Source organism: Bombina bombina, chromosome 6 (assembly GCF_027579735.1).
Source record: "Bombina bombina isolate aBomBom1 chromosome 6, aBomBom1.pri, whole genome shotgun sequence".
In the NCBI taxonomy this organism is placed as follows: Eukaryota; Metazoa; Chordata; class Amphibia; order Anura; family Bombinatoridae; genus Bombina; species Bombina bombina.
The window spans coordinates 784,739,835-784,767,746 of record NC_069504.1 but is presented as its reverse complement, the minus strand read 5'-3'; the positions used below and the strand labels follow the sequence as shown (position 1 = coordinate 784,767,746).

The 27,912-nt window shown below is 35.5% G+C and overlaps 1 protein-coding gene across 2 annotated transcripts in view; it reads left to right on the top strand.

Moving 5' to 3' along the window:
- Positions 1-27,912, top strand: part of LOC128663663 (beta-4C adrenergic receptor) — a 120,954-nt gene that overhangs the window by 85,770 nt on the left and 7,272 nt on the right. The window contains exon 2 of one of the 2 annotated variants that reach the window (XM_053718099.1): positions 15,714-15,774. The exons of the other annotated variant lie outside the window; for it this stretch is intronic. Within the exon in view, the coding sequence (XP_053574074.1) occupies positions 15,714-15,753 (40 nt within the window). The 3' untranslated portion in view covers positions 15,754-15,774. The remainder of the gene's footprint in view (positions 1-15,713; positions 15,775-27,912) is intronic. 2 annotated transcript variants of the gene reach the window in all.

Here is a 27,912-nt window from a genome sequence, read left to right as displayed (position 1 = left end):
CCCACATACTTGGATACTGTGCCACTTTTCTGTGTGCTTTGTGGGTGAGGATTACTTTTAGGATTGCTTTTGCTCTGTTTTGTTTGTATTATCTCTGGGGCACTTTCTTGAAGTGTAACCTGCTTGTGTGTATTTTTTAGTATCCCCTTGGGTGCAATCTCCTGCTCTTCCCCACTTGAGGCTCCCATTTCTCCTCCTGACTCAAACTCACTATCTGTAGTTCTGCCTGGGCCTGTATGAGTACTGTTAGAGTTAGATTTAATCCCTCTCCCTCTTCCTCTGTTCCTGCTCCGTGATCTCCCTCTCCTACTATTTGACCTCCCACCTTGTCTCCTATTGGTGTGACTCCATATATAAACTGATTGTGTATCATAATCAAGTTGATCTCTTTGATACTTTATATGTTTACGGTTGAGGATAATGTTTTTAGACTCTGTGAGTGCAGATCTTAAAATGCAATCGAATTTGGGATAATCTATCTCCATTCTTTTGCTATTCAATACTTGTTGCAACTCATCTATTTCTTGCCTAATATTTTCAAGCATTTTACTTTTGTAATTAATTAGCAAATTCATTAATCTTAGTGAGCATTCTGTTAATACAAAATTCCATTTGGTAATAAATTCAGAGTCCTGTGTTTCGAATGTTGGAAACTTGCTTATCCTCAAACCCCTTGGTATGATGTTAAGTTTTATGTACTTTTCAAAAGTCCATATATCGAACTGGAGCTTGTGTTCCCTAACAAGTAGTTGCTCCATTCTATCAAATAATTCGCTTAATGAGTATGTGGAAATGTCCAAAGAAAATATTGTATCAAAGTCCTGGTCTCCATATCCCCTCTCAGCAGCCGGTAGTAGGGAATAAAAGTTAACTACGGACCCCTCCATTTTGTAAGTGAGCTCTTAATGTTGTGCTACACAGTAATGCTGCCAGATAGCATTAAATTCAAACAACAAACATCAAAGTAGAAAGTCTGTGTTGCTACAACAAAGGCATAATATTTCAGTCCAAAAACATATGAACACTTTCTTTATGTGCTTACACTACCGTTCACTCTGAACATAATGGAAATAATGGTGAGAGTCCATCCACCCTGTGCATTTGTCTGTGGGTCAGGTTGTGCGTTTCAGACTAAGGCTATACATCAGATGCAATATGTGTATAAGTGCTGGGGACCGAGCCCCGTGTAGCCTATGGCCGCTTGCAACTCACGATTACTGTCGTGGCCTCTCGGTCTGATGCAGCAGTCCTCCTGCCTCTCTCCTTCGGTCTCCCAACGTGCAGCTCCAGGGCTGTCTGAGACGTCTGTAGCGTCGGGAGTCCTCCGTGTCCACGTGGTAGAGTGACGTCAAATCCTTGCGCCGGATGTCTGGTACTGGCGCCGAAGTAGTTTCGTAGTGTAAGCACTGTTGCCTGTATCCTTTAGGAAGAAAGTTGCCGAGCTTGGTGACCCCGGATCCTGGCCATAGATACACATATATATATATTAGGGCCTTGTTTACAAATCTATTAAAGGGATATAAAAGTGTGAAAAGAAAACTGGTGTAATGTATTAGAACATTTTATTATTGCACTGTTGTTTGTATATTACTGTGTCTAAAACCTGCAAAGTCAGTTTCAGAGTAGCACTACTGGGAACTAGCTGAACATATTTGTTGAACCAATGACAAGAGGCATATGGGTGTAGCATCCAATCACCTGCTAGTTTACAGCAGTGAATTGCTGCCCCCCTGAGCCTGTTTTTTTTTAACTAAGGATCTCAAGAGATTGAAGTCAACTCAAAACTCTATTAAAATGACATGCTCTATCTGAACTATGAAAGCATAATTTTGACTCATGTCCTTTTAACTGAAATAAATCTAAGACTTTATATTTAATCTGTTTTATTTCCATTTACCTAAATGACCATACAATACAGTAGATTTGCATAATCAACAAATGACTGATAAAAAAAGACAATGCAATAGCACTTAGGGGCCGATCTATTAAGCTCCGAATTATCAAGCTCCGCTGCTCCATAACTTGTCTGCCTGCTCTGAGGCGGCGGACAGAAATCAACCCGATCAAATACGATTTGATTGACACCCCCCTGCTAGCGGCCGATTGGCCGTGAATCTGCAGTAGGCGGTATTGCATAAGCAGCTCTGGTGAACTGCTTGTGCAATGAAATACAGACAGCGTATGCTGTCAGCATTTATCGATGTGCAGCGGACATGATACGCTACATTGTATCATGTCCGCTCGCACTTTGATAAATATGCCCCTTAGTCTGAACTTCAAATGAATAGTATAATTTTTTTCAAAGTTATATCTATTTCCACTCCTCCTATATCATGTGACAGCCATCAGCCACTCACAAATGCATATACGTATATATTGTGAATTCTTGCCCATGCTCAGTAGAAGCTGGTGACTCAAAAAGTGTAAATATATAAAGACTGTGCACATTTTGCTAATGGAAGTAAATTACAAAGTTGTTTAAAATTGCATGCTCTATCTGAATCATGAAAGTTTAATTTTGACTTGAGTGTCCCTTAAGTCTTAATAACTAATACAAAGCAGACTGGAAGACACAAAGATAATATAAAAAGAATAGAATCAATATACTAGGAAGCATTCTTATTGCTGGGTTAGTGGGTTTCAGATCTCTACAGCTATATACTTGTGCTCCACCTGTTTATTAAACAGATTCCTGTGTTAGCAGCTGGCTCTTTTAGATTATTATCTGTGCTGTTCTTAGTTGTCCCTCTGGTATACTAAAGGGAAACTGGGAAGCCTCAAATTCATATATATAGTATATTTTACATAATTTATGGCCAGCTTTCTAACACTTGGCGACTGCAGATCAATATTTTAGAAGCCGTAAAGGCCACATATACATTTATGGCAAACATAATAATATATTTCCTAAAAATGTCCGGTGGCACAGGGCCAGATTTAGGTAAGGTTGCAGGGTACCCACTGTTATTCTCCACCCTAGAAGGTATTTGGAGTTGTGGCCATCCTAAAGCAAGCATTTTATATATAAGCTAAACATTATCCATTTATCCAAATGTTAGCAGTATTTAAATCTGGTACTATTTACAGCAATTTATTTAATATCTTACACAGCTGAGATCGCTATTTTTATATATATATATATATATATATATATATATATATATATATATATATATATATATATATATATATATATATATATATGCATCAATAAAACAAAAAATATTTGTTGCAGTTTGTTTTTAAATCTTAGGGCTTGATTTAGCAAAAAAAAAAATCCTAATCGGTTGCAGCCTCTCTCATATGATCTCGCAACTGATATTTATGAAGCAGCAGTTTAAACCACTGCTTCATAAACCCTCTCGTCAGCTGAGCAGGGGAGTATTTTGGCCTATGCAAACAAGGCACTTGCCTAGGGCGGCAGATTGACAGGGGGCATCACTTTTTTGTGGCTATATTTGTAAGAAGCTTACAGTTATTTTAGAAGTATTATACGTAGCTTACATTCTAGGGGATATAATAAGAGACTGCCCATGGGGCTTACAGTTTAGAGGTAGCGCTGAACCTTTCTTTTATTAAGCTAGCTATTTCTTTTAGTTCTGTTTCAGCACTTAGTATTGTGTTTGGAGAAGTATTGTTTAAAAAATAGCAATAGATAGATGTGTGTGTGTCTGTATGTGTGTGTGTAAATGTGTGTGCACGCGTGTGTATGTGTATAAATCTTTGTGTATGTGCCTGTAACTGTGTGAACATTTATGTTTAAATCTTTTTATTAATATCATGGGTTTTCACATTACAGAAATAGATCTTTTTCTCATGTGGAACAATCAATCTACAATTAACTAAGCATTAGAGAAAGGATGAACAATTATGAGTAGTAACATATTATGGGTTGAGTATCTGTTCTTCCAAACAGGAGTTTCATCTACCTTATACAATCACTGCTCAAGGATTCACGAGCCTTTCCAAAATAATAAGTCTCTGATCGTAAATTTGTCCATATCTTCCTTTCTTTTCTGAATTGTTCCAGATTGTGTTGTCCCATATTTAACCATTTTCTTAAAAAACTATATTGAGGTATAATCAACAATTCAATATTACTAAATGTAAATTTAACAGGTAACCGATCCTAAGCTACATTTCTTAAGGTCTCTCCAGAATTCTTAACAACAGCTTAGAAAAATAAAAATAAATAACAAATACAGAAAAGAAAAATTAACAAAAGGGTAAGTTAGGTCGCCAGGTGTCTCCTCCTTTCTTCCCCTCCAGGTCTTACTGTCTTCTCCCCCTGTTTCTAGGCTACAGGAGATCATCTCGCTTTAATTGAGTCTATGTCTATTCAGTCTCCAGTAAAACCAGAACTGTGTGAACATTTAAAGGGACAGTCTAGGCCAAAATAAACTTTTCTGATTCAGATAGAGCATGTAATTTTAAACAATTTTCCAATTTACTTTTATCACCAATTTTGCTTTGTTCTCTTGGTATTTCTTAGTTGAAAGCTTAACCTAGGAGGTTCATATGCTAATTTCTTAGGCCTTGAAGCCCAACTCTTTCAGATTGCATTTTAACAGTTTTTCACCACTAGAGGGTGTTAGTTCACGTATTTCATATAGATAACACTGTGCTTATAGATTACACTGTGAAGTTATCTGGGAGCAGGCACTGATTGGCTAGACTGCAAGTCTGTCAAAAGAACTGAAAAAAGGGGCAGTTTGCAGAGGCTTAGATACAAGATAATCACAGAGGTTAAAAGTATATTATTATAACAGTGTTGGTTATGCAAAACTGGGAAATGGGTAATAAAGGGATTATCTATCTTTTAAAACAATAAAAATTCTGGTGTAGACTGTCCCTTTAACTTGGAAATGCCATAAAATTCACATTACTCGCTGACCAAAAAATACTATGACCAAAAAATACTATGACCAAAAAAAGGCCAAAAACCTTGGGGGGTTCTTAGGGGGGCAGCAGAATTTTGAGTGCCTAGGGCGGCACAAAACTTAAATACGCCACTGCAGCCTAGAGTTGGAGGATGAAAATCACCCCTGATTAATTTGACTGGTATTGACTGACCGTCACGTTCAACCACACTCCCGCCCACTTTTGCAGCAAACAGCATGGATTGTCTGGTAAGGCCAGGTGTGTTTGTCCTCGTGCTGTTTCTACTGCGCATGACAGCTTCGGACAAACAAACTTGGCCTTTTAAATAATAGGATAGAATTTCACCAAATAATCAATTTAAAGATTCATATTTTGCATGGATCTGTTTTATTTACGTGTTAATTTTGGCTAATTTCAGTTTATACTTATGTGACTTAGATTATGGATACTAGACAATAGTATGTGTAAACTGAAAATTGTGTTTGTCTCAAGCTCCCTATGAAGTCAAGAAGCAAATTCTGTATCCTGCAAATCAAGCCTCTGGCTGGTAAAACCTAAGTTACATATTTTGCTTTTTAACTTCTCTAGGGAGTGTGGAACAAAGCAAGATAAGTTTAAAGGGTTATAAAACAGTGCCCCTAAAGTAAAAATATGTTTTAACTCAAAGTAAACATAAAAAAAAAAACATCTTACTTGTTTTATTGAAAAATGAGCACTTAGAACTTCTCAATGTAGCTTACTGCCCTCAAGGAGATGAGGGAGTTGACTTACTGAGAACTTAAGTTGCATTATGCACCTTCTGAGCATGGACAAGAAACTGACTTCCTGTTTCTCTAGCATTCACCGAACAGTAAGCCAGCTCATGTTGCTCTAGGATATTTATGCTATCAAGCTATATAATGCCTTCCCGTAGAGAGGAAGTAATGGACCATGCAGAAATGAAGTTAGAAAAAACTAATAAAATGTAAAATCATTTTAAAAATGATAATACATATTGCAATGATTTCTATTATGTGTAACCCACTGCTTAGTTCTTTCTTACTACAACAATGACATGCACTGTTTTATATCCCTTTAAAGGACTATTAAATACAGTAGAATTGAATACTCAACAAGTGAATAATAAAAAGACAATGCAATCAAAATAAGCAGATTTATTTCTGACAAATTTCAATTTGTATCATGTGACAGCCATCAGCCAATCATAGAGTCATATATGTATACACAGTGAACTTTTGTACATGCTCAGCAGTGCCTCAGAAAGTCTGCATAAAAAAGACGGTGCACAATTTGATAATGGAATTAATTTTGACTTTAGTGTCCCTTTAATAAATAGCATGTATATTTGTATTAAATGTTGTATATCTCAGCAGTATATAAAGCTAAATTAAAATAATTAATAATAATTAATAGGGATGCGCATTTGGATCTTTTGTGAAATAAGCAGCGGCTCATGCCCTTCTGATATTTTCGTAGCTGGATTCATTCCTGTAAAAGATCCCCACACTAAGATCTCTGCAAATCCAGGTATTTTACAAGAATCAATCCGGCTACAAAAATATCCAAAGGGCATGAGCCGCTGCTTACTTCCGCATTCGGATCCTCAAAAAAGATCTGAATGTGAATCCCACTATAACTAGTAGCCTATAATTTTTAACAAACAATTTGATTATGGAAAATATTTTTTTATACATCTATAATGGCTCGTTTGGGGCGAGCCTGGTGTTCTATGGGCGGTACATCGATGACCTGATTTTTATTTGGAGGGGAGATATGTCATCAGCTAATACATTTGTTGATCATCTTAATTCCAACAATAAGGGACTAACGTTTACTAGCGTGATACATCATGAAACTATAGTGTTTTTGGATCTAGAACTTAAATTTGAGAACTCCAGGATCACTAGTATTACACATTTTAAAATGGTAGACTGCAATAGCTATCTAGATTTCAATAGCCATCACTATTTCCCTTGGAAGAGAAATGTGCCTTATGGCCAATTCAAAAGAGTTCGCCGTAATTGTAGTTCTATGAGTGATTATGAGACACAAAGCTTGATATTGAAAGAACGCTTTAAGGAGAAACATTACCCATTGCAGATCATAGAGAATGGTTACGAAAGAGCGAAAAAAGACAATAGAGATAATTATTTCATAACACATAACAAAGAGAAATCACAACTAATGGAAAATTTTACTCCATTCATTACAGAATACAATTGTAATCATAAAAAAATACGTCAAATTATCAATAAACATTGGGGTATAATTAAAAAAGACCCTATATTAGGCAATCTGGTGGGTAATAAACCTAGGATAGTATACAAAAAAGCACCTAGCTTAAAATCTCTTTTAGCTCCCAGTAAGATCGTTAAGCACAAAATTCTTAATAGTCGCCAACGAGTGGGTAACATACCAGTAGGTGCTTTTAGATGCAAAGACAGGAGATGCAAACTCTGTGTCGAGATCACACAACAACAAACTACATTTAAATCAAATATCACCAAGAAACACTATTCGATAATTGGGCACATTACATGTGCATCGAGATATGTAATATATCTACTGTCCTGTGTATGTGGGGTACAGTACGTAGGTAGAACCTGCAGGCGCCTCAGTATTAGATGGTCCGAACACGTGAGGAACATGAAAAAGAATTATAAAAACCATAGTGTTCCTAGACATTGTAACTTACACCATAATGGCAATATTAATTGCTTTAGTATATGTCCCATTGAACATATTCCAGTTTCACATTTATATAATCGACTGTCTAGGCTTAGACAGAGGGAGACCTACTGGATACATACCCTTAGAACTCTACATCCAAACGGCTTGAATCTCAATATAGATTTGGCAGCCTTTTGAGTAGGGTTTGTGTCCAGTGGGTCTCCATCTGTATTCCAATATGTCTAGTGATATATGGAGTTTGGTAACTATAGTATCCCAGGTGACCTTCCCCCCTCCTATCATATTATCCCATTCAGAAAGGATTACTTTATTTATATATTTGTAGGACATTACCAATAGGGCCATATAGTGCCAAAGGCGTGTTACCGACCCCTTTACATATGATATCATTGCATATTTTAATACATCATTCTCGATTTATACCTATAAGATTGACTAGTTAATCCATATCATAATTCATATGTGACCATCCTAATTACATCTATATATATTTATTTATATCATTATATCACATATCCATTTGAATATCTATGATATCACAATTAGTGTGAATATTAACTGAACTTGAATTGACTTTGGTGGGATGGCGAATAGATTTATAAATGGTTCAAGGTTTTTATTTTATTTTATTTTATTATTGTATTGTTAATATTATGCTATTACATTGTATAAGTATCCATTGATTTGAATATGTCTTTAATTAGAGTTAAGAAATGTAAGGTTTTATCAAAAATTCTTGTCTAACTATTGTATATCAAAATGAACAGTTAAGAAACAGTTAAAGATTAGCCAGACAAAGATCCCATGTCAGATCCGCCCCTTTTAGACAGGTGTAGCAAGGTATAAAAGGTGTAATCATGCAGTCAGTAATACAGCCTGATGAAACGGCAATTTTGCTGAGAAACGCGTTGCTGTGATTGTTTTTATCTTAAATAAAACCTTTTTATTTGAGTCACCTTGCTACCTGTCACTTATTGCCCTGGTGCAATCCATATCTAACACCGGTGTCTCTCCTGGTTGAGACCGCAACCACCTATTTCCAGCGAGTGACCGTTGATCCGGACCTGACAGGTGAATTGGCCTGCTATTGGTTACAGGGGTCACGTGTACCGGCTTCTCTGTGTGTCCGTCGGGCGACTCTGAACAGTCCCGATCCGCTTCAACAGGCACAGTACGTGTGCCGCAGCCTTTGTGAGTATATCCTGCACACAGGGGGGGGCTATTGGCCCATGGTTCAGACGATATTGTTTTATGTTTGGCGCCTCTCTTGTCTTCTTATCTACAGCCGGGTACTCCTATGGATTACTGCTGAGAGTGCAGCCCCTAGTTTGTGAATTTCTTCGAGCAATCGATACCAGCTCTATCCAAGCACCAGCGCACCTCTGGGGATCTTTCGATCTTCTTTTTCTCTCAAGGATATTGCAATGATTTCTATTATGTGTAACCCACTGCTTAGTTCTTTCTTACTACAACAATGACATGCACTGTTTTATATCCCTTTAAAGGACTATTAAATACAGTAGAATTGAATACTCAACAAGTGAATAATAAAAAGACAATGCAATCAAAATAAGCAGATTTATTTCTGACAAATTTCAATTTGTATCATGTGACAGCCATCAGCCAATCATAGAGTCATATATGTATACACAGTGAACTTTTGTACATGCTCAGCAGTGCCTCAGAAAGTCTGCATAAAAAAAGACGGTGCACAATTTGATAATGGAATTAATTTTGACTTTAGTGTCCCTTTAATAAATAGCATGTATATTTGTATTAAATGTTGTATATCTCAGCAGTATATAAAGCTAAATTAAAATAATTAATAATAATTAATAGGGATGCGCATTTGGATCTTTTGTGAAATAAGCAGCGGCTCATGCCCTTCTGATATTTTCGTAGCTGGATTCATTCCTGTAAAAGATCCCCACACTAAGATCTCTGCAAATCCAGGTATTTTACAAGAATCAATCCGGCTACAAAAATATCCAAAGGGCATGAGCCGCTGCTTACTTCCGCATTCGGATCCTCAAAAAAGATCTGAATGTGAATCCCACTATAACTAGTAGCCTATAATTTTTAACAAACAATTTGATTATGGAAAATATTTTTAGGTATATCTTTAAAGGCTCTGTCCTCGGTCCCCTTCTCTTCTCCATCTACACATCCTCATTAGGTTCCTTAATAAAGTCCCACTGGTTTTTTTATAATTTGTATGCCGACGATACCAAAATCTACCTCTCTGCACCAGAACTATCTCCTTCCTTGCTAACCCGTGTCACTAACTGTCTCTCTCATATCTCATCTTGGATGTCCTCTCACTACCTCAAGCTAAATCTCTCCAAAACTGAGCTCCTTATTTTCCACCCTTCTTCCAAAATCTCCACCCCCCATGTCTCTATCTGTTGATAACTCCATCATTATCCCAACCTCACATGCCCGATGTCTTAGGGTCAAACTTGACTCAGATCTTTCTTTCACTCCTCACATTCAGTCCTTGGCTAAAGCCTGCCACTTCCACCTTAAAAACATTGCTAAAATTAGACATTTCCTTACACAAGACACAACTAAGAATTTAATCCAGTCTCTCATCCTTTCCCGCCTCCACTACTGCAACTCCATCCTCTCTGGTCTCCCAAGCTGCCGCCTAGCTCCTTTACAATCCATAATGAATGCCTCTGCCAGGCTCATCTTCCTTACATGTCGCTCTTTATCTGCCGCACCTCTCTGACAATCCCTTCACTGGCTTCCTCTTGCCTTCAGGATTAAACACATAATTCTTACTCTGACACACAAAGCCCTCAATTGCATTGCTCCCCCCTACATCTCAGACCTTGTCTCCAGATACTCTCCCTCCCGTCATCTTCGCTCCGCTCATGATCTCCTCTTATCCTCCTCTCATTCCCGTTTACAAGATTTCTCCAGACTGGCTCCCATCTTATGGAACTCTCTGCCTCACTCCACAAGACTCTCCACTAATTTTAACAGCTTCAAGTGCTCCCTGAAGACTCTACTATACAACCTATACTAACCTTCCTATCTCCACTGCTATCCCCTTAAACCCCATAGCATGTAAGCCTATGAGTAATGTATAAAATAATAGGTGGCACAAAAGAATTGCTGTTCCTAAATATGTCCATTTATAAAAATAAATTCATATATGTAATCCAATGTAATTTAGAGTTGTTCATATATCATAAAAATATATTTGATATCTATGTAGGATATATACAATGTTGCTTAGAACCATAAAACACAAGATGTATATATATGTTTGTATCAAATCAATATTTATTACTATACACTTGGGTAAATACCCATTGAATTTTAGATCAATGTATATTAAAACAGATAAAATTAAGTGACATACTGAAACAATATAAAACAGACACCAGTGTCTTACCTAAGCATTTCTAAAGCTAAATATCTTAAAACCGATTATAATTAAAAAGAAGATTCTAATAATCACATTTATATACAATGTATCAATCCTATAAGTAATCATGTTTGGTATGTGAAGTAACCGCAAATTGTAATCCAATCTTATGGACTGGTGGATATGTCTGAAAAACAGTCTTATTGCGATGTTATCAATTGGGCTTACATGTTTAGAGCTGATTGTCGCTATATTAGCGTGTCGATAAGTTCAAATGGTTTCCAAGTGGTAAAACACGTGTGACTTACGTGAATCTTCAGCCTAAATGGCCTAATAGTACCTTAAGCAGATAAGAAGTAATACAGCTCTCCTCGCTGTTGGTTCAAAACCGTTAAACAGTGCACTGTTGTCAAGATGTCCTCTTTTCTTGTGGGTGAACTGGATGATTCTACGGTTACCTTGTCAGACCGCTGAAATTATAACTGTCAAGTTACCAGGTTATTTTTTCGTCCTTTCTAAGTCACAGGTCTCGATCTTTGTTCTCCTCCTATGTCAGAGATAGATCCTCCACACGTCCCGAGTGAGCGTATGTTTGCACGCTTCGTATCCCGGGTATGTAGCCTTCTCCCCTTCTGTTAGAGCAGCAATCAGCTGGTGTTATTATCAGGTTCTATGCGTTTCGGCTTACAGCCTTTTTCATATAAGCCTATGAGCCTATGAGTCCAGCTGTTTATAGTCCACCTACATACCACCTATGTTCATAGCGCTGCAGAACCTGCTGGTGCTCTACAAATACCTAATAATAATAATAATAATAATAATAAAAGGGACACTAAAGGTAATCTTAAACTTTCATGATTCAGATAGAGCATGCCATTTTAAAAAAATCTAATTTGCTTCTATTATCAAATAGCACTTTTTATATATACACTTTCTGAGGCACCAGATCCTACTGAGCATGTGTCATAGTTAACAGTGTATGTGTATATGAGTTTGTAATTGGCTGATGGTTGTAACACAATACGGGGGGGGCAGGATTTTTTTTTAATTTGTCAGAAAAAAAGCTTGTTCTAAATTCAGAGTAAGTGCTATAGCATATTATTTTTATTATGCATTAGTTGTTCCTTTAACATAAGTTTATATGTAATATAATGTTTGACACAACCAATCATATGATGTTTAGGATGTAAATCTAACACCCAGACCACCAAAGAGCTTTTTTATCAGGAATCTTCTACACCAACTCCCATAATGCACATGGGTTTTTATGCAAGGTTAAAGGGACAGTTCACTCTAAAATAGTTTTTCCCTGAATGTGTTCCTCTTGTTATACCAGCTGCAGCATATAAAATGTATTAGAAATTGCATATTTTTGCTTCTTTTTGCAAAAGAAATAGCAGAATTTGCTTTTTGAAACTACAGACCATCAAAATAGGCTAGGCTTGCTATCAGATCAGATCTCTTTATCTTATCACTCAAATGTTTCCCTTTACTGTCTCTGTCTGTACAATACTTAGAAAGAACAATTGAAAATGAACATTTTAAAGCTTTATATCTTCTACCTGCCACTGTGAGTCTAATTTCTTATGCTGGGTATGTTTACATAGTTACTCAGTAGCCTATACCTGGGTATAGAAACTTTAAGTATAGGTGGGGATACTACAGGCTAAGTCAGCTATTTCAAATTCCAATATAAAGGCTAAGGAGCTATTTGTAAAAAATTAATACACTCCAGCATATAAAATGGATCATTGGAAAAAAAATTAAAGGAGAGAGGGTTTTTGGGTAAACTGTTCTTTTAAAGGCCCACACCTTGATTGCTATGCTGTCCATAACTGGCTAATTTAGTATACAATTTTCTGTGACGCCATTGGGTGTTTGTAGATTATTTAAGAAAACAGAAATTATAGCATATTCTGTGTTTATACAGCTTTGAAACTAAGAGATGTTAAAATGAGCTATTAACAGGTTTTCTGACTTGTCTTAAAAATGCAAATGAACACACGAATATTGTGTTATATATAAACAAACCTGTTCACTATTCTACTGTCAAACTACCTGGTTTGGGGTAAAATAATATCTTGTGAAATGTTCTAATTTTTTAGTACAGTTATAAGTATAACCACAGAACACACTGTTATTTTATTTTGCTTGTAAAGCATCATTTCACAATCCTTGGCCTCAGGAAACCTAATGAGAAGCATTATAATGATATATTCCTGTAAGACAAATTTACTTAATGACTAAGAAGAATTAATTTTCTTAAATACTGGTCTTAACGCTGCTGGGTGCACAGATGCATATTTCATTTAAGCAAACATATCAAATTAAAAAAAAAATTCTACTGTGTTTTTGTATTTATTTTAAATCTTACATTTGTGATACCATTTAAAGGGACACTGAACCCAATTTTTTTCTTTCATGATTCCGATAGAGCATGCAAATTTAGGCAACTTTCTAATTTACTCCCATTATCAATTTTTCTTCGTTCTCTTGATTTTGAAAAAGAAGGCATCTAAGCTATTTTTTGGGTTCAGGACCATGGAAAGCACTTGTTAATTAGTGGGTGAATTTATCTACCAATCAGCAAGAACAACACAGTGTGTTCACCAAAAATGGGCCGGCATCTAAACTTACATTCTTGCATTTCAAATAAAGTTACCAAGAGAATGAACAAACTTTGATAATAGGAGTAAATTAGAAAGTTGCTTAAAATTGCATGCTCTGTCTGAATCGCAAAAGAAAAAATTTGGGTTCAGTGTCCCTTTAAGTTTAAAAATATAGCTATTAAAACAGGAAAATTATTTGGTTAAGGTTTTTTATTAGCTCTAGTTAAATTAATAGACCATTTAATGCAGAAGAATTACAAAATTAACAAGTACATAATAAAAAGACAATGATTTATCAACTACTCTGCATTTCAAACAAGTAGTAGATTTTTTTCTGGCAAATTTATTTGTTGTCCCATTTTCCAGCCCTTTGTATCATGTGACAGACATCAGCCAATTAGAGACTAGTATACATATATCATGTTAGCTTGTGCACATGTTCAGTAGAATCTTGTGTGTAAATATAAAAATATTTTAAAAATTTGATAATGGAAGTAAATTGGAAAGTGTCTTAAAACTGCATTATGATGAATAATCAAAATGTATTTTGACTTCAGTGTCCCTTTAAAGGCACAAAAAAGTGCAAAAGGAGAATGCTGTTTATTGTGTTAATGCATTCTATTACTATTGTTTGCTGTGTTTAACCCCTGCAAAAGGGTTAAAGGCACATAATACCAAAATGTTTATTTTATGATTAAGATAGACTATGCAAGTTTTAAACAGATTTCCAAATGACTCTACCAAATGTGCTTTGTTCCTTTGGTAGCCTTTTATAAAGGAGCAGCAATACACTACTGGGAGCTAGCTGAACACATAAGGTGAGCCAATGACAAGAGGCATATATGTGCGCTCACTAATCAGCAGCTATTCTCCCAGTAGTGCATTGCTGCTCCTAAGCCTGTCTAGGTATACTTTTAAACAAACGATACCAAAATAACTAGGAAAATTAGATTATATAAGTAAATTGTAAAGTTATATAAAATTACTTTGATAGTTTTGATAGTGTGTGCAGAACTTGATTTAAAGGGACAGTCTAGTCCAAAATAAACTTTCATGATTCAGATAGGGCATGTAATTTTAAACGATTTTCCAATTTACTTTTATCACCAATTTTGCTTTGTTCTCTTGGTATTCTTAGTTGAAAGCTTAGCCTAGGAGGTTCATATGCTAATTTCTTAGACCTTGAAGGCCACCTCTTTTCAGAATGCATTTTAACAGTTTTTCACCACTAGAGGGTGTTAGTTTATGTGTTTCATATAGATAACACTGTGCTCATGCACGTGAAGTTACCTGGGAGCCAGCACTGATTGGCTAAACTACAAGTCTGTCAAAAGAACTGAAATAAAGGGGCAGTTTGCAGATGCTTAGATACAAGATAATCACAGAGGTAAAAAGTATATTAATATAACTGTGTTGGTTATGCAAAACTGGGGAATGGGTAATAAAAGGGATTATCTATCTTTTAAAACAATAACAATTCTGGTGTAGACTGTCCCTTTAATATTAAGTACATGGCATGAAGAAATCCACCCATTGTTTACACAGCATTCTGGTAATGTTAAAAATAGCAAAACATGATATATGTAATTAATCTCTTATCTTGAACAATATAACATAACCAATACAGGACCAATTATATTTGATATATTTTTGCATCTAATGTACCATTGAAACCAATCTACATAATCAAGACATGTTGCACAATTGTCATCATAGAGCTGCCTTTTCACCATTATATGGTCAGGTCATTTTAAATAATAAACAATAAATATAGAATTAAAAAATCAACTGATTATGGTGGGAAGTCTACAATGATTGCACATCTAATTGGAAATAAATGGTCATTTTTAATTAGCCCTTCAAATTTTAGTTTCTGAGTTTTGTTGTTTTATGCTAATTAGTATGGCCAATATATTGTCATATAGTGCTCCAGACACATGCACGGTCCTGAGCCTACCTACGTATGCTTTTCAACAAAGTATACCAAGAGATAAGTTAAATATTTTGGTTGCACAAAAATACCATTAGAATTGCTCTGAATAACTTTTTAAAGTGATATAATTCAAACACAAGTTCCATACCATATTGTAAAGGCTATTTTATTTTTCTCTTCTCTCTTTGCCTTATAACTATGGAACTATGTGGGGCCACAAAAGATATTACAAGAACTATAAAGAGGATCTTATTGTATGTTAACCTAACCACTCAGGAAAATGGGTAAGTATTCCTATTTCAAACTTTCAGAAACTAAAGAAGTTCTACTAATGTATGGAATATGACACCCATTAAATTATAATTGTGTGTGTTTTATATATATATATATATATATATATATATATATATATATACACACAACATCTCATGCCATTTAGGCAACACTTACATGCACAGCCACATACAGCTTATTCATGCAATATAAGCGTTATTTTATATCATTTTTGTTGTTATAAATATATATAGACTAATATTAATATTTTAGAACACAAAACAAAAAAAACAAAGTTGCAGACAGAGAAGATTGTGACTAACTTGTTGGGGGGAAAAATGTCTTTTTTTAATAATTTTATTAAAAAAAAAAAACTTTTAATGAAAAAGTCTGGATATCTGATTAATTATAAATTTTGGATTTACAGATTTCTATACACACACACACACATATACATATATATATATATATATATATATATATATATATATATATATATATATATATATATATATATATAAATTACTCCTCTGAAAAACCTTTAAAAAAGAGTCATTTGTGGACTTATACTTAATTAAAGGCTCAAACTCCTCTGTGTGTGTGTGTGTATATATATATATATATATATATATATATATATATATATATATATATATATAATTCAATGGGGTCAATTTATCAAGCTCCGTGTTTCCGACGAGCCTTCAGGAAACAGAAGTTGCTCTGAGGCGGCAGACAGAAATCAACCCGATCGAATATGATCAGGTTGATTAACACCCCCTGCTAGCATCCGAATCTGCAGGGGGTGGCATTGCACCAGCAGTTCACAATAACTGCTGGTGCAATGATAAATGTCAACAGCGTATCATGTCCGCTCGCACTATAATAAATTGTCCCCAATGTCTCATGTGAGGGCATTCGCAGGAATTTAAAATTCTTTATGACCTTTGTCTATTACTACCGGGAAGACGGCTAGGATGCCCCTCCAGTGTGTCTAATACGCAAACCAAAACTGACATGTCTTGATAAAGGCCCATGTCTGGGCTGAAATGGCAACATCTGACTTTTAATAAAATCTACTAATAAAGTTTAAGTTTTAAATCTCTGTGAGCGTCCTTACATGAGACATTGAATTATATGTTGAACTATGTGAAGTAGACAATGGTGGAGTGCTTGGCAACAGACTTTTCTAATTATATATATATATATATATATATATATATATATATATATACACTGTATATGTGTGTGTGTGTGTGTCTGAGAGCTACCAGTGCCTTGTATTGTGTCTGAACAAAGACGCTGTTTAAAATGCTGGTGCACAGAGCATATCTACATATACTCCGTGTGGCCTTGCAAAGGCAAAGCTCTCACTAAAACAGATAATTTTTTTGACAAAACACAAATAATGGGCACGAAATATCTTGAAATTGACCAAGAAATGGGGTTAAACAAAATGCCTTTCAATTCTTGCAAAATACATTTGGTTAACCCATCTAATATTAGCACTGGGGCAAGTTGTAGCATGATGCAGCAGACTGAGGAAATATATCAATTGAAAGTTTTAAGGATATAGAAGCTTGTGTTCCCGTCTGGTGAGAGATGGTTCATTTGCCTGCTGAATAATGAAAGTGTTGCTCACTGAGGAATGTGTTGTAACCATCTGTTAAATCCTTTATGACCTAGAGCAGGACATCAAAGAGCGGAATGGAAATGTTACAGTATTGTACTATAACACAATGACAATCTACTGTATCCAGTATAGACCAAAACATGTAACATCACTTATTTGTGGACGTTGGATATTCTAAAAATGGTGCAGAATATGGACTGCTATGCTATACATTATGGAGTCACAAATCATCTAAAAATATATTATACATAAGGGGGCTAGAGTTAAATAACAAGAAAAGTAGGTAAAATAAATAATTATTATAAAATGTATTGCAAAGTTGATCAATAGTGAATGGTTTATTGATTCAAGGCACCATGATCACTGTAACTTCAAACCGAGGCCGGGAACCAATCTGCACATAATAGCAATTTAAAATAGAAAACATCAGAGCTCAGAAGAGTTTGCAATAAATCTAAAAAACATTATTTATTAGGCAATTGTTAGAAAAAAAAATATATATGGACTAGGGGATAACAGCGCATAAGAATTCTATGCTAAAACATATAAAGACAAGATTTGTACAAACAACGTGACATATAAATACTGGAATGAAGATAAGAAAACAAGTCCAATCAGTGACTCGATATGATGATGATCCCCTTACCAGAAGTTACCTCAATCTGAGGTAAGTTGCCGCAACTACAAGAGGTAGTAGGATTCCAATGAATAAATGCCTTGTATGGTGAAAGATATCTTTGGCGTTCTAGCCACCTCTTGGAGTATGTAGTTGCAGAGTGGTTTTGGCCTCTGTTTCTCTCCTCCCAAGGGTATGTGAGGAAGAAGGAACTAACCAGTTATCCCTTGAAACGCGTTAGGGTCTGCATACTTTTGCTTATCTATGTTTTAATACTGGCATTTTGCTGGTTTATGTACTGTGCTATAACGAATGCTGGCTGACATCCAGGACTCTATATATCTGTGTATCCTGTGATACGAGCTTTGAAGTATTATTCACACGTTAATCATACCTTATATTGTTTGAGGGTATTTCATGTGAGTTGATAAACCGTATGTTGTGTTTTTAACTGTCCGTTAAAGGCAATATTACATTATATTGGTTTATTTCTCTTATCTGGGCACATACCCTTGGGAGGAGACAAACAGAGGCCAAAACCACTCTGCAACTACATACTCCAAGAGGTGGCTAGAACGCCAAAGATATCTTTCACCACACAAGGCACTTATTCATTGGAATCCTACTACCTGTCAGGGTTTTCTCTCTGTTGTGTTTGCCATGTGCTGCTGGCAGCCATTTTACTCACCTCTCTTGCTGACCCTTGTGCATTGTGGAGGATGCTGCTCATTTACTGCATTTCCTTTTATGGCCAGACTGGTGTGCATCATCCATGTGAGACAGGATGCAGTCTCAGAATTGTGATGTCATCACTTATTATTTAAAGGGCCTCTGTTCAGTATGCTTTGCCTTTGCGTTGTCTCAGACCTGTTTGTGAGAGTTCCTGTGTATTACCGGGCTGCCTGACGTCCTTCCTGGTTCCTAATCCCTGGCTTGTTCCTGATTCAAGCTCGTCTGAATATTCGCTTTGGCTCCTGACTTGGCTCGTCTGACTACCAGCTCTGGTTTTGACTCATGGTTTGTTATTTGACTTGTGGACTTTTTATTATTTTTTGCTATTAATAAAGGTGTGATTATTTTTGCACTTCTCGTCTCCGTCTGATTCCTGGCACCCTGACACTACCTCTTGCAGTTGCAGCAACTTACCTCATTAGATTGAGGTAACTTCTGGTAAGGGGATCATCATCATATTGAGTCACTGATTGGACTTGTTTTCTTATCCTCATTCCAGTATTTACATGTCACTTTGTTTGTACAAATCTTGTCTTTATATGTTTTAGCATAGAATTGTTATGTACTATTATCCTCTAGTCCACATGTTTTAACATATATGTATAGATGGGAGTTTTACTTTCACCTATCCTATTTGTATTTTAATAGCTGCTGACCTTTCTCCCCCCTTGCTGGCGCATACTCATTAGTGCTGTTTGTTTTCAGATCAGAGTGCTGGTCTGTGACATTCTTCTTGTTTGCATATATATATATATATATATATATATATAGATTGTACATATATATATATATTGCAGTATATTTATATATATATATATATATATATATATATATATATATATATATATATATATATATATATATATATATATAGTTTCTGATAAAAATATTTAATGAAAATATTAACATTTTTATAAGGGTTAAAGGGTATATGGTATATGACAAGGTATTTGACTGGGACATACATATATACACATATAAACACATGTGTGTGTATATATATATATATATATATATATATATATATATATATATATATTTATATATAATGCAATAATGAGCACTCTCACCTTAATGGCAACTGCCAGGGTGCCAGCGGTTAAATATATCAAGTAGGAGAAGGCACTCACTGGTCTTTTCAAGTGTACTTTATTTCAAAAGCATGAAATTTCGGGGGGAAGAGGTCTGAGGAAGAGGAGTGTGTCCCCGAAACTTCACGCTTTTGAAATAAAGTACACTTGAAAAGACCAGTGAGTGCCTTCTCCTACTTTTGATATATATATATATATATATATATATATATATATATATATATATATATATATATATATATATATATATATATATATATATATATATATACACATACATACATACATACATACATACATACATACATACATACATATATATATATATATATATATATATATATATATATATATATATATATATATAAATACACACACACACACATACACACTTTGGTTTGGAGCCCATTTCACTCAAATACATTTAAACATAAAAAATAATTTTTAATAAATTGTAATATGTTCTATTATGTTTTACTGTGTTTTTACTGTAAATATTTTACATTCCAATCTTTTTTACTTAGAAGAAAATGTCCTTTGTATTCCTAAATATATATATATATATATATACCTGTATATATTCAGATATATACAGTATATACTGTGTGTATATATATATATATATATATAAATACATATTAATATTAATTCATAGATAGATGAAAGATAGATTTTAAACTAAAAAAAGAACATTTTCTTCTATATGAAGAAAATTGGAAAGTAAAATATGTACTTTCAGGTTTAGTGCAGTTGGTCTAATGCATGTCAGGTTAGCAAACAAGCGATAAGCATTAGGTTTGTTTTTAGTTTACGGAGAGTTAGCGTGCATCTGGTTTTTCTCTCACTCTAACTTTTTCTTTTCAACTTGTAATACAAGCATTAACCTGCCCACATTAAAAGTTTACTTTGAGCGCAGTTAGCACGTGAGCAAAAAAAAATCGATAGCTCGCCAGTTGTAATTTGACCCTACATGGAGAATTTAATTTTTGATATCTGCAAAAAAAATATCACCCCAGAGATTGAATAAACAAATAAATAAAATACCACAGGAGGTTTAAAAAAATAAAAAAATATAGCAACAATCAGGTCAGGTTGCAACAAATTAAAAAAAATAGCACAGGTTACAAAAAATGAAAATAAATCACACAAGTTGCAAAAATCCCCTAATGATGCGTTTATCTATATCTATATATTTTCACACCTCTACCTTACCCCCTCTGCCCCATTCACTTCCTCTTACTAATCTCTTTCTTCCATTTATTTATCTTCCCTTCCTCCACTGTCTCCCCACACTCCCCTTATTCTATCTATGGCCTCTATTTAACAAAGTCTGGCCGACCTGATCCGACAGTGCGGATCAGGTCCGCCAGACCTCACTGAATGCGGAGAGCAATACGCTCTCCGTATTCAGCATTGCAACGCCACCCCCTGCAGACTCGCAGCCAATGGGCCGCCAGTAGGGGGGTGTCAATCAACCCGATCGTACTCGATCGGGTTGATTTCCGGCGATGTCTGTCAGTTATGGAGCAGCGGACTTTGTGACCGCTGCTTCATAACTGCTGTTTCTGGTGAGCCTGCAGGCTCGCCAGAAACACGGGGCATCAAGCTCCATTCGGAGTTCGATAGATAGGCCCATATGTACCTAATACTCTTGTTTAGTCTATTTTAATACAAATTAAAGGAGGTTTTGCAATTGTTTAAAACAGATATTAAAGTGTATACCTAGTGTAGGACCAGTCAACAGAGTAGATTTGCATAATTAACAAATGCAAGATAACAAGACAATGCAATAGCACTTAGTCTGAACTTCAAATGAGTAGCAGATTTTTTTTCTGGCAATTTTAAGTTATGTCTTTTTCCACTCCCCCTGTACCATGTGACAGCCATCAGCCAATCACAAATGCATACACATACCATGTGACAGCCATCAGCCATCTACAAATGCATACACACTTATTCTTGCACATGCTCAGTAGGAGCTGGTTACTCAAAAAGTGTAAATATAAAAAGACTGTGCACATTTTGTTAATGGAAGTAAATTGGAAAGTTATTTAAAATTACATGCTCTATCTGAATAATGAAAGTTTAATTTTGACTTGAGTGTCCCTTTAATAAAAACAAAACAGAAAACAAAAAGGAACATGAAACCCAAAAATATTTTCATGATTCCGATAGAGAATACAATTTAAAAAAAACTTTCCAATTTACTTATATTTCAAATTTGCATCGTTCTCATGTTATCCTTTGTTAAAGGGTTATCTAGATAGGTAGCGTACACATGTCTGGAGAACTACATGACAGGAAATAGTGCTGCCATATAGCGCTGCAGACGTGCACACTCCTAAGCATAAATCCCTGCTTTTCAACAACAGATAAGAAAACAAAGAAAAAATGATAATATAAGTAAATTAAAAAGTGGTTTCAAATTGTATGTTCTATCTGAATCGTGAAATAATTTTTTTTGGTGTTATGTCCCTTTAAATTTCTTGCCTGGTCAGGTAATCAGTAATAGAATTTAGTTATGACCAATTGTTATCTGAAGTATTGCCTTCTATTTGTTTTGCGTTACAGCCTCAAGTACAAAGTTTCTAATGATCTATCTATTCAGTGGATTCACAAAGTTGTATTTACCTTTGTGAAGGAATGTAAAGTATTTTCCCTAAATGGTATAACCTAAAGGAAGTACTGAATGATTGTTTATTTTTGTTTAAGCTACACTTCTGTTAACTGTCCATGCAACTATATTATTAACACAAATGAACTGCAACTGCTTTTGAGTCAGATAACAATTATGTGTGCGCCTTAAGCGAAATAGATCAGTTGCACACAGTAGTCACAATAAATGAACAATTATAATATAAGTAGTTGAGTAACAGTTATTGTTAGTTGGTATAAACACAAAACAAATTTTATTTTTCGGTAGAAAGGAATCTCCTTTGTGGAGAATTTTTGTTTTATTTTGTATTACCATTAAAGGGACATAACAGACCTAATCATTGCATTTTGTGCAAGAAAAGACTCTTGGCTAGATTACGAATTTTGCGTTATGAGGGGTGCGGGACTAACTTGCACGTTATTGTCACCGCTCACTTACCTACAGCGCTGGTATTACAGGTTTACAAAAAACCCGGCGTTAGCAGGCAAAAAGTGAGCATAGAGCAAAATTGAGCTCCATACCACACTCTAATACCAGCGCTGCTGAAAGCTGCGGTGAGCTGGTTTTACGTGCTCGTGCACGATTTCACCATAGACATCAATGGGGAGAGCCGTCTGAAAAAAAAAGCCTGCAAAAAAGCTGCGTAAAGCTCCGTAACGCAGCCCCATTAATTCCTATGGGGAAAGAAAATTTATGTTTACACCTAACACCCTAACATAAACCCGAGTCTAAACACCCCTAATCTTAAATTTATTAACCCCTAATCTGCTGCCCTCAACATCGCTGACACCTACATTATACTTATTAACCCCTAATCTGCCGCTCCCAACATCGCCGACACCTACATTATACTAATTAACCCCTAATCTGCTGCCCCTGACATTGCCGACACCTACATAATGTTATTAACCCCTAATCTCCCGCCCCCAATGTCGCCACAACCTACCTACACTTATTAACACTTATTAATCACTAATCTGTCGCCCCCAACGTCGCCGCCACTATACTAAATTTATTAACCCCTAAACCTAAATCTAACCCTAACACCCACTAACTTTAATGTAATTAAAATAAATCGAAAAAAAACCTACTATTAATAACTAAATCTGCTCATCTGGATGAAGACTTCTGCCCGGTTGGATGAAGACTTCTGCCACTTCGTTGAGGATGGATGTCGGGTCTTCAAAAACTGTAAGTGGATCTTCGGGGGTTAGTGTTAGGCTTTGTTAAGGGTTTATTGGGTGGGTTTTATTTTTTAGATTAGGGTTTTGGGCGGAGAAAGAGCTAAATGCCCATTTAAGGGCAATGTCCATCCAAATGCCCTTTTCAGGGTAATGGGGAGCTTAGGTTTTTTTAGTTAGGATTTTATTTGTGGGGGTTTGTTGTGTGGGTGGTGGGTTTTACTGTTGGGGGGTTGTTTGTATTTTTTTTTACAGGTAAAAGAGTTGATTTCTTTGGGGCAATGCCCCGCAAAAGGCCCTTTTAAGGGCTATTGGTAGTTTAGTTTAGGCTGGGGGGTATTTTGGTGGGCTTTTTTATTTTGATAGGGCTATTAGATTAGGTGTAATTAGTTTAAATATCTGATAATTCCTTTTTTTATTTTGTGTAATTTAGTGTTTGTTTTTGTAATTTAGTTAATTTATGCAATTTATTTAATTGTAGTGTAAGGTTAGTTGTTATTGTAAAACAGGTTATGTTTTATTTTACAGGTAAATTTGTATTTATTTTAGCTAGGTAGTTAGTAAATAGTTAATAACTATTTAGTAACTATTCTACCTAGTTAAAATAAATACAAACTTACCTGTGAAATAAAAATAAAACCTAAGATAGCTACAATAAAAATATTAGTTATATTGTAGCTAGCTTAGGGTTTATTATACAGGTAAGTATTTAGTTTTAAATAGGAATTATTTAGTTATTTTTATTTAGATTTATTTTAATTACATTAAAATGAGTGGGTGTTAGGGTTAGGTTTAGGGGTTAATAACTTTAGTATAGTGGCAGCAACGTTGGTGGCGGAAGATTAGGGGTTAATGAATGTAGATAGGTGGCAGCAATGTTAGGGGCGGCAGATTAAGGGTTCATAATATTTAACTAGTGTTTGTGATGCGAGAGTGCGGCGGTTTAGGGGTTAATATATTTATTATAGTGGCGGTGATATACGGAGCGGCAGATTAGGGGTTAATAAATTTATTTTAGTGTTTGCGATGCGGGAGGGCCTCGGTTTAGGGGTTAATAGGTAGTTTATGGTTGTTAGTATACTTTTTAGCACTTTAGTTATGACTTTTATGTTACAGCGTTGTAGCATAAACCCATAACTACTGACTTTCAGTTTACGGTATGGATCTTGGTGGTATAGGCTGTACCGCTCACTTTTGTTTTCATAAAAGCTGTTTATATTTTAAACAAGATGGAAATGCCTGTTGAATACTAGTGTATACATTCTTATTGGCTGGTGGATACAACTCCCACAGCTGTACTGAAATTAAGTGACAATACAAATAGGCCTACTCATGATTGATTTCCTTTTGGTCCAATAAAAAAAAGCAACTTCTCTATATATTTATTTATTTTATTCCATATAAGGAAGAGATTGTCACAGGTTGGACAGTCTTTCCCTTGTACCTCCCACAGCTTCCCCCACAATGCTAGATTTACCTACCAGGATACCAGGAGATTTCCCAGTGGGCTGCAGCGGCTGGGACTGGCCAGCTACAATTTAAGGGGGTGCTGCTGGTCAGGTGATGCAGGTGTATGGCTTGTCTTTTCTCCTCTGAGCTATGTGTATTAAAGATAACATAGTATTTCCATGTAAATTTTATCTCCTAAACCATATACCATTTTAGTAGCCCTCCTTTGGTTTCTAATTTCTAATTAATGTGAGACAGAGTGACACATTGCTTTGAGTGTATTCTCCAGAACACACTATGGAGAATCATTTTCACATTGGGGGGGCATTGGATGAATCAGGTTGTAGGGTGCTTGTATAACAACAGTGTGGCATTTTTTTATTACAACCTAATATAATTCTGGAAAAATATTGGGGGAAGGAGTATACCAGTAATTCCTTTGAAAAAAATGGGGCATGTGCATTTTACAGATGGAAAATAAGGTTGATCTTTAAATTTTTCCAGAGTTGCTTTTTATTCCCAGTTGCTTTTTTTGTCCTGGTTTCTAGGGATTTCCCCGGTTCAGCCTATAACACAATGACCCATTTGTGCTCCATCCATCTTGCAATGGCTCTGCTTACCAAACAGCAGTGGGCCACTGCCCACATGACGCCTCACCTCCCTGTCTTTATTTATTTTGCATGCTGGACCTAAGTGTAGATGAAACATCTTGACCACTCCTCTAGAATGCCCTGTGACACTCATAGACAACCACGTGAGACCCCTCGTTTTCTATCCATTGAGACTACATTACTATAAAAAAAAAAACAACATTAGAATATTTTACAATCACAAACATTTACCTAAAATGTTTTCAAGTGTATTTTCTCAGTATTGTGGTTGTAATTATTGTTTTTTCATGTTGCTAGCCATTAGGTTTGATGTGTGAAATATCCTAAATTGGGTGTGTTGTTTAAATATGAATATAAAACGTCCACCACCGAAAACCTAGAAAATACAAGTGAAGTGATGCTCAATTAATTTTAAACATAATCCCACCTAAACAACATGACCCCTCAACATCCAATCTATGAATTTAGCCCATTATCAGTCGTTACATAAAGGAACTTTTAGATCAATCACATTTTAGCCATGTTAGGCTCTAGTGATGCCCTAAAATGCAGATTCAGAACGGGTAACATAGGTCAATATTTTAAAGCAGGGATGGAGAACCTTTGCCCTCCAGATTGTTTTTAGAACTACATTACCCATGATGCTCAACTGGACTTCAGAGTGCCTAAGCATCATGGGTAATGTAGTTCTGAAGCATTAGGATTGCCAAGGTTCCCCATTCCTGTTTTAAAGGGCCACTAAAGCTACTACTGAGCTTGTGCAGGAGTTCATAGTGTATACGTTTAATATGAAACCCTTCAGCCTCATAAACAGGAGCAGGGAAATGGAAGAAATTTCAAATGTGTCTACAGTTCATTTGAAACTCAGAGTAAGTGATATTACAATGTATTTTTATTATGCATTTGTTGATTATGCAATTCTACTGTATGTGATGATCCTTTAAGGCAGGGGTCAGCAACCTTGGGCCCCCAGATGTTTTGGAACTAAATTTCCCATGATGCTGAGACACTCTTTAGGCTGTCTGAGCATCATGGGAAATGTAGTTCCAAAAAATCTGGGGGCCCAAGGTGGCTGACCCCTGCTTTAAGGTCTTGGTAACATTTTAAAATAGTATGCATAATTATTTTTATAAAAACGCATGCCATAGAAAATTAATTTTGCACCTCTAAAATAATAATTTGTGTACTTTTTTTTCCTCAATAATAATTTTTATATTAGAACCGCTAAGGACAAGCGCCATTATAGCAACACAATGTGGTCATTGTACTGATTGCATTGCACTAAAAACATTTATAACATAAAATAAGGATAAAATAAATGGCTGTAGGAAATTGCAACCAACGCTTAGCTGTTGTATGACAATGCTGTAGCTATGTTGTAGAAACAGTAGACAAATAAAGGTATTCACAAACAACTATAATGTGTCACTGAAAAAACAAAGGGTTATAATTTACTATCAGTGAACAATTGCACTGTTCATCATACAGCCAGGAGTGTGACTTTGGAGGTGCTATATGTCGTGTTTCATAGTAACACAGATTTATAATTTAAAGGGACATGACAGTCAAACATTAAAGGGACAGAAAAGACAAAATTAAACTTTCATGATTCAGATCGTACATGAAATTTTAAATAACTTTCTAATCTATTTTTTTTATCAAATTGTCCTTGTTCTCTTAGTATCATCTGTTAAAGAGCATACCTAGGTAGATTCAGGAGTAGCAGTGCATACTGGGAGCTAGCTGCTAATTGGTGGCTGTACATATATACCTCTTGTCACAACTGGAGTTTTTTGTAAGTATATTAAGATTAAAACCTCATCTGCTATGTTACTATGTATATTTCCTAAAAATGTTCAGTGGCACATGGAAAGTTTTAGAAAAGGTTGCACGGTATCCCCCTTCTGCTGTTCTTCTCTTCAAATTACTCTTTTGAGTCTTAGTTCTGCCTTTTCGCTGGGGCTACAAAGACTAAAGCAATTGCAGTAGGCTACATGTGTCACACACGCTGCCAGTTAGCCATCTCTGCCTTAAATAATTAGCATCCATTAAGTGATACACATATAGCAATATAAATTAAACAAATAAGATAAGACAGAAGCAGTCTAATAGCAGTTTTAAAGGGACATAAGTGCTTTTCAGTTTTAGTTAGAAGTATCTTGCAATGTATTCTATTGAGA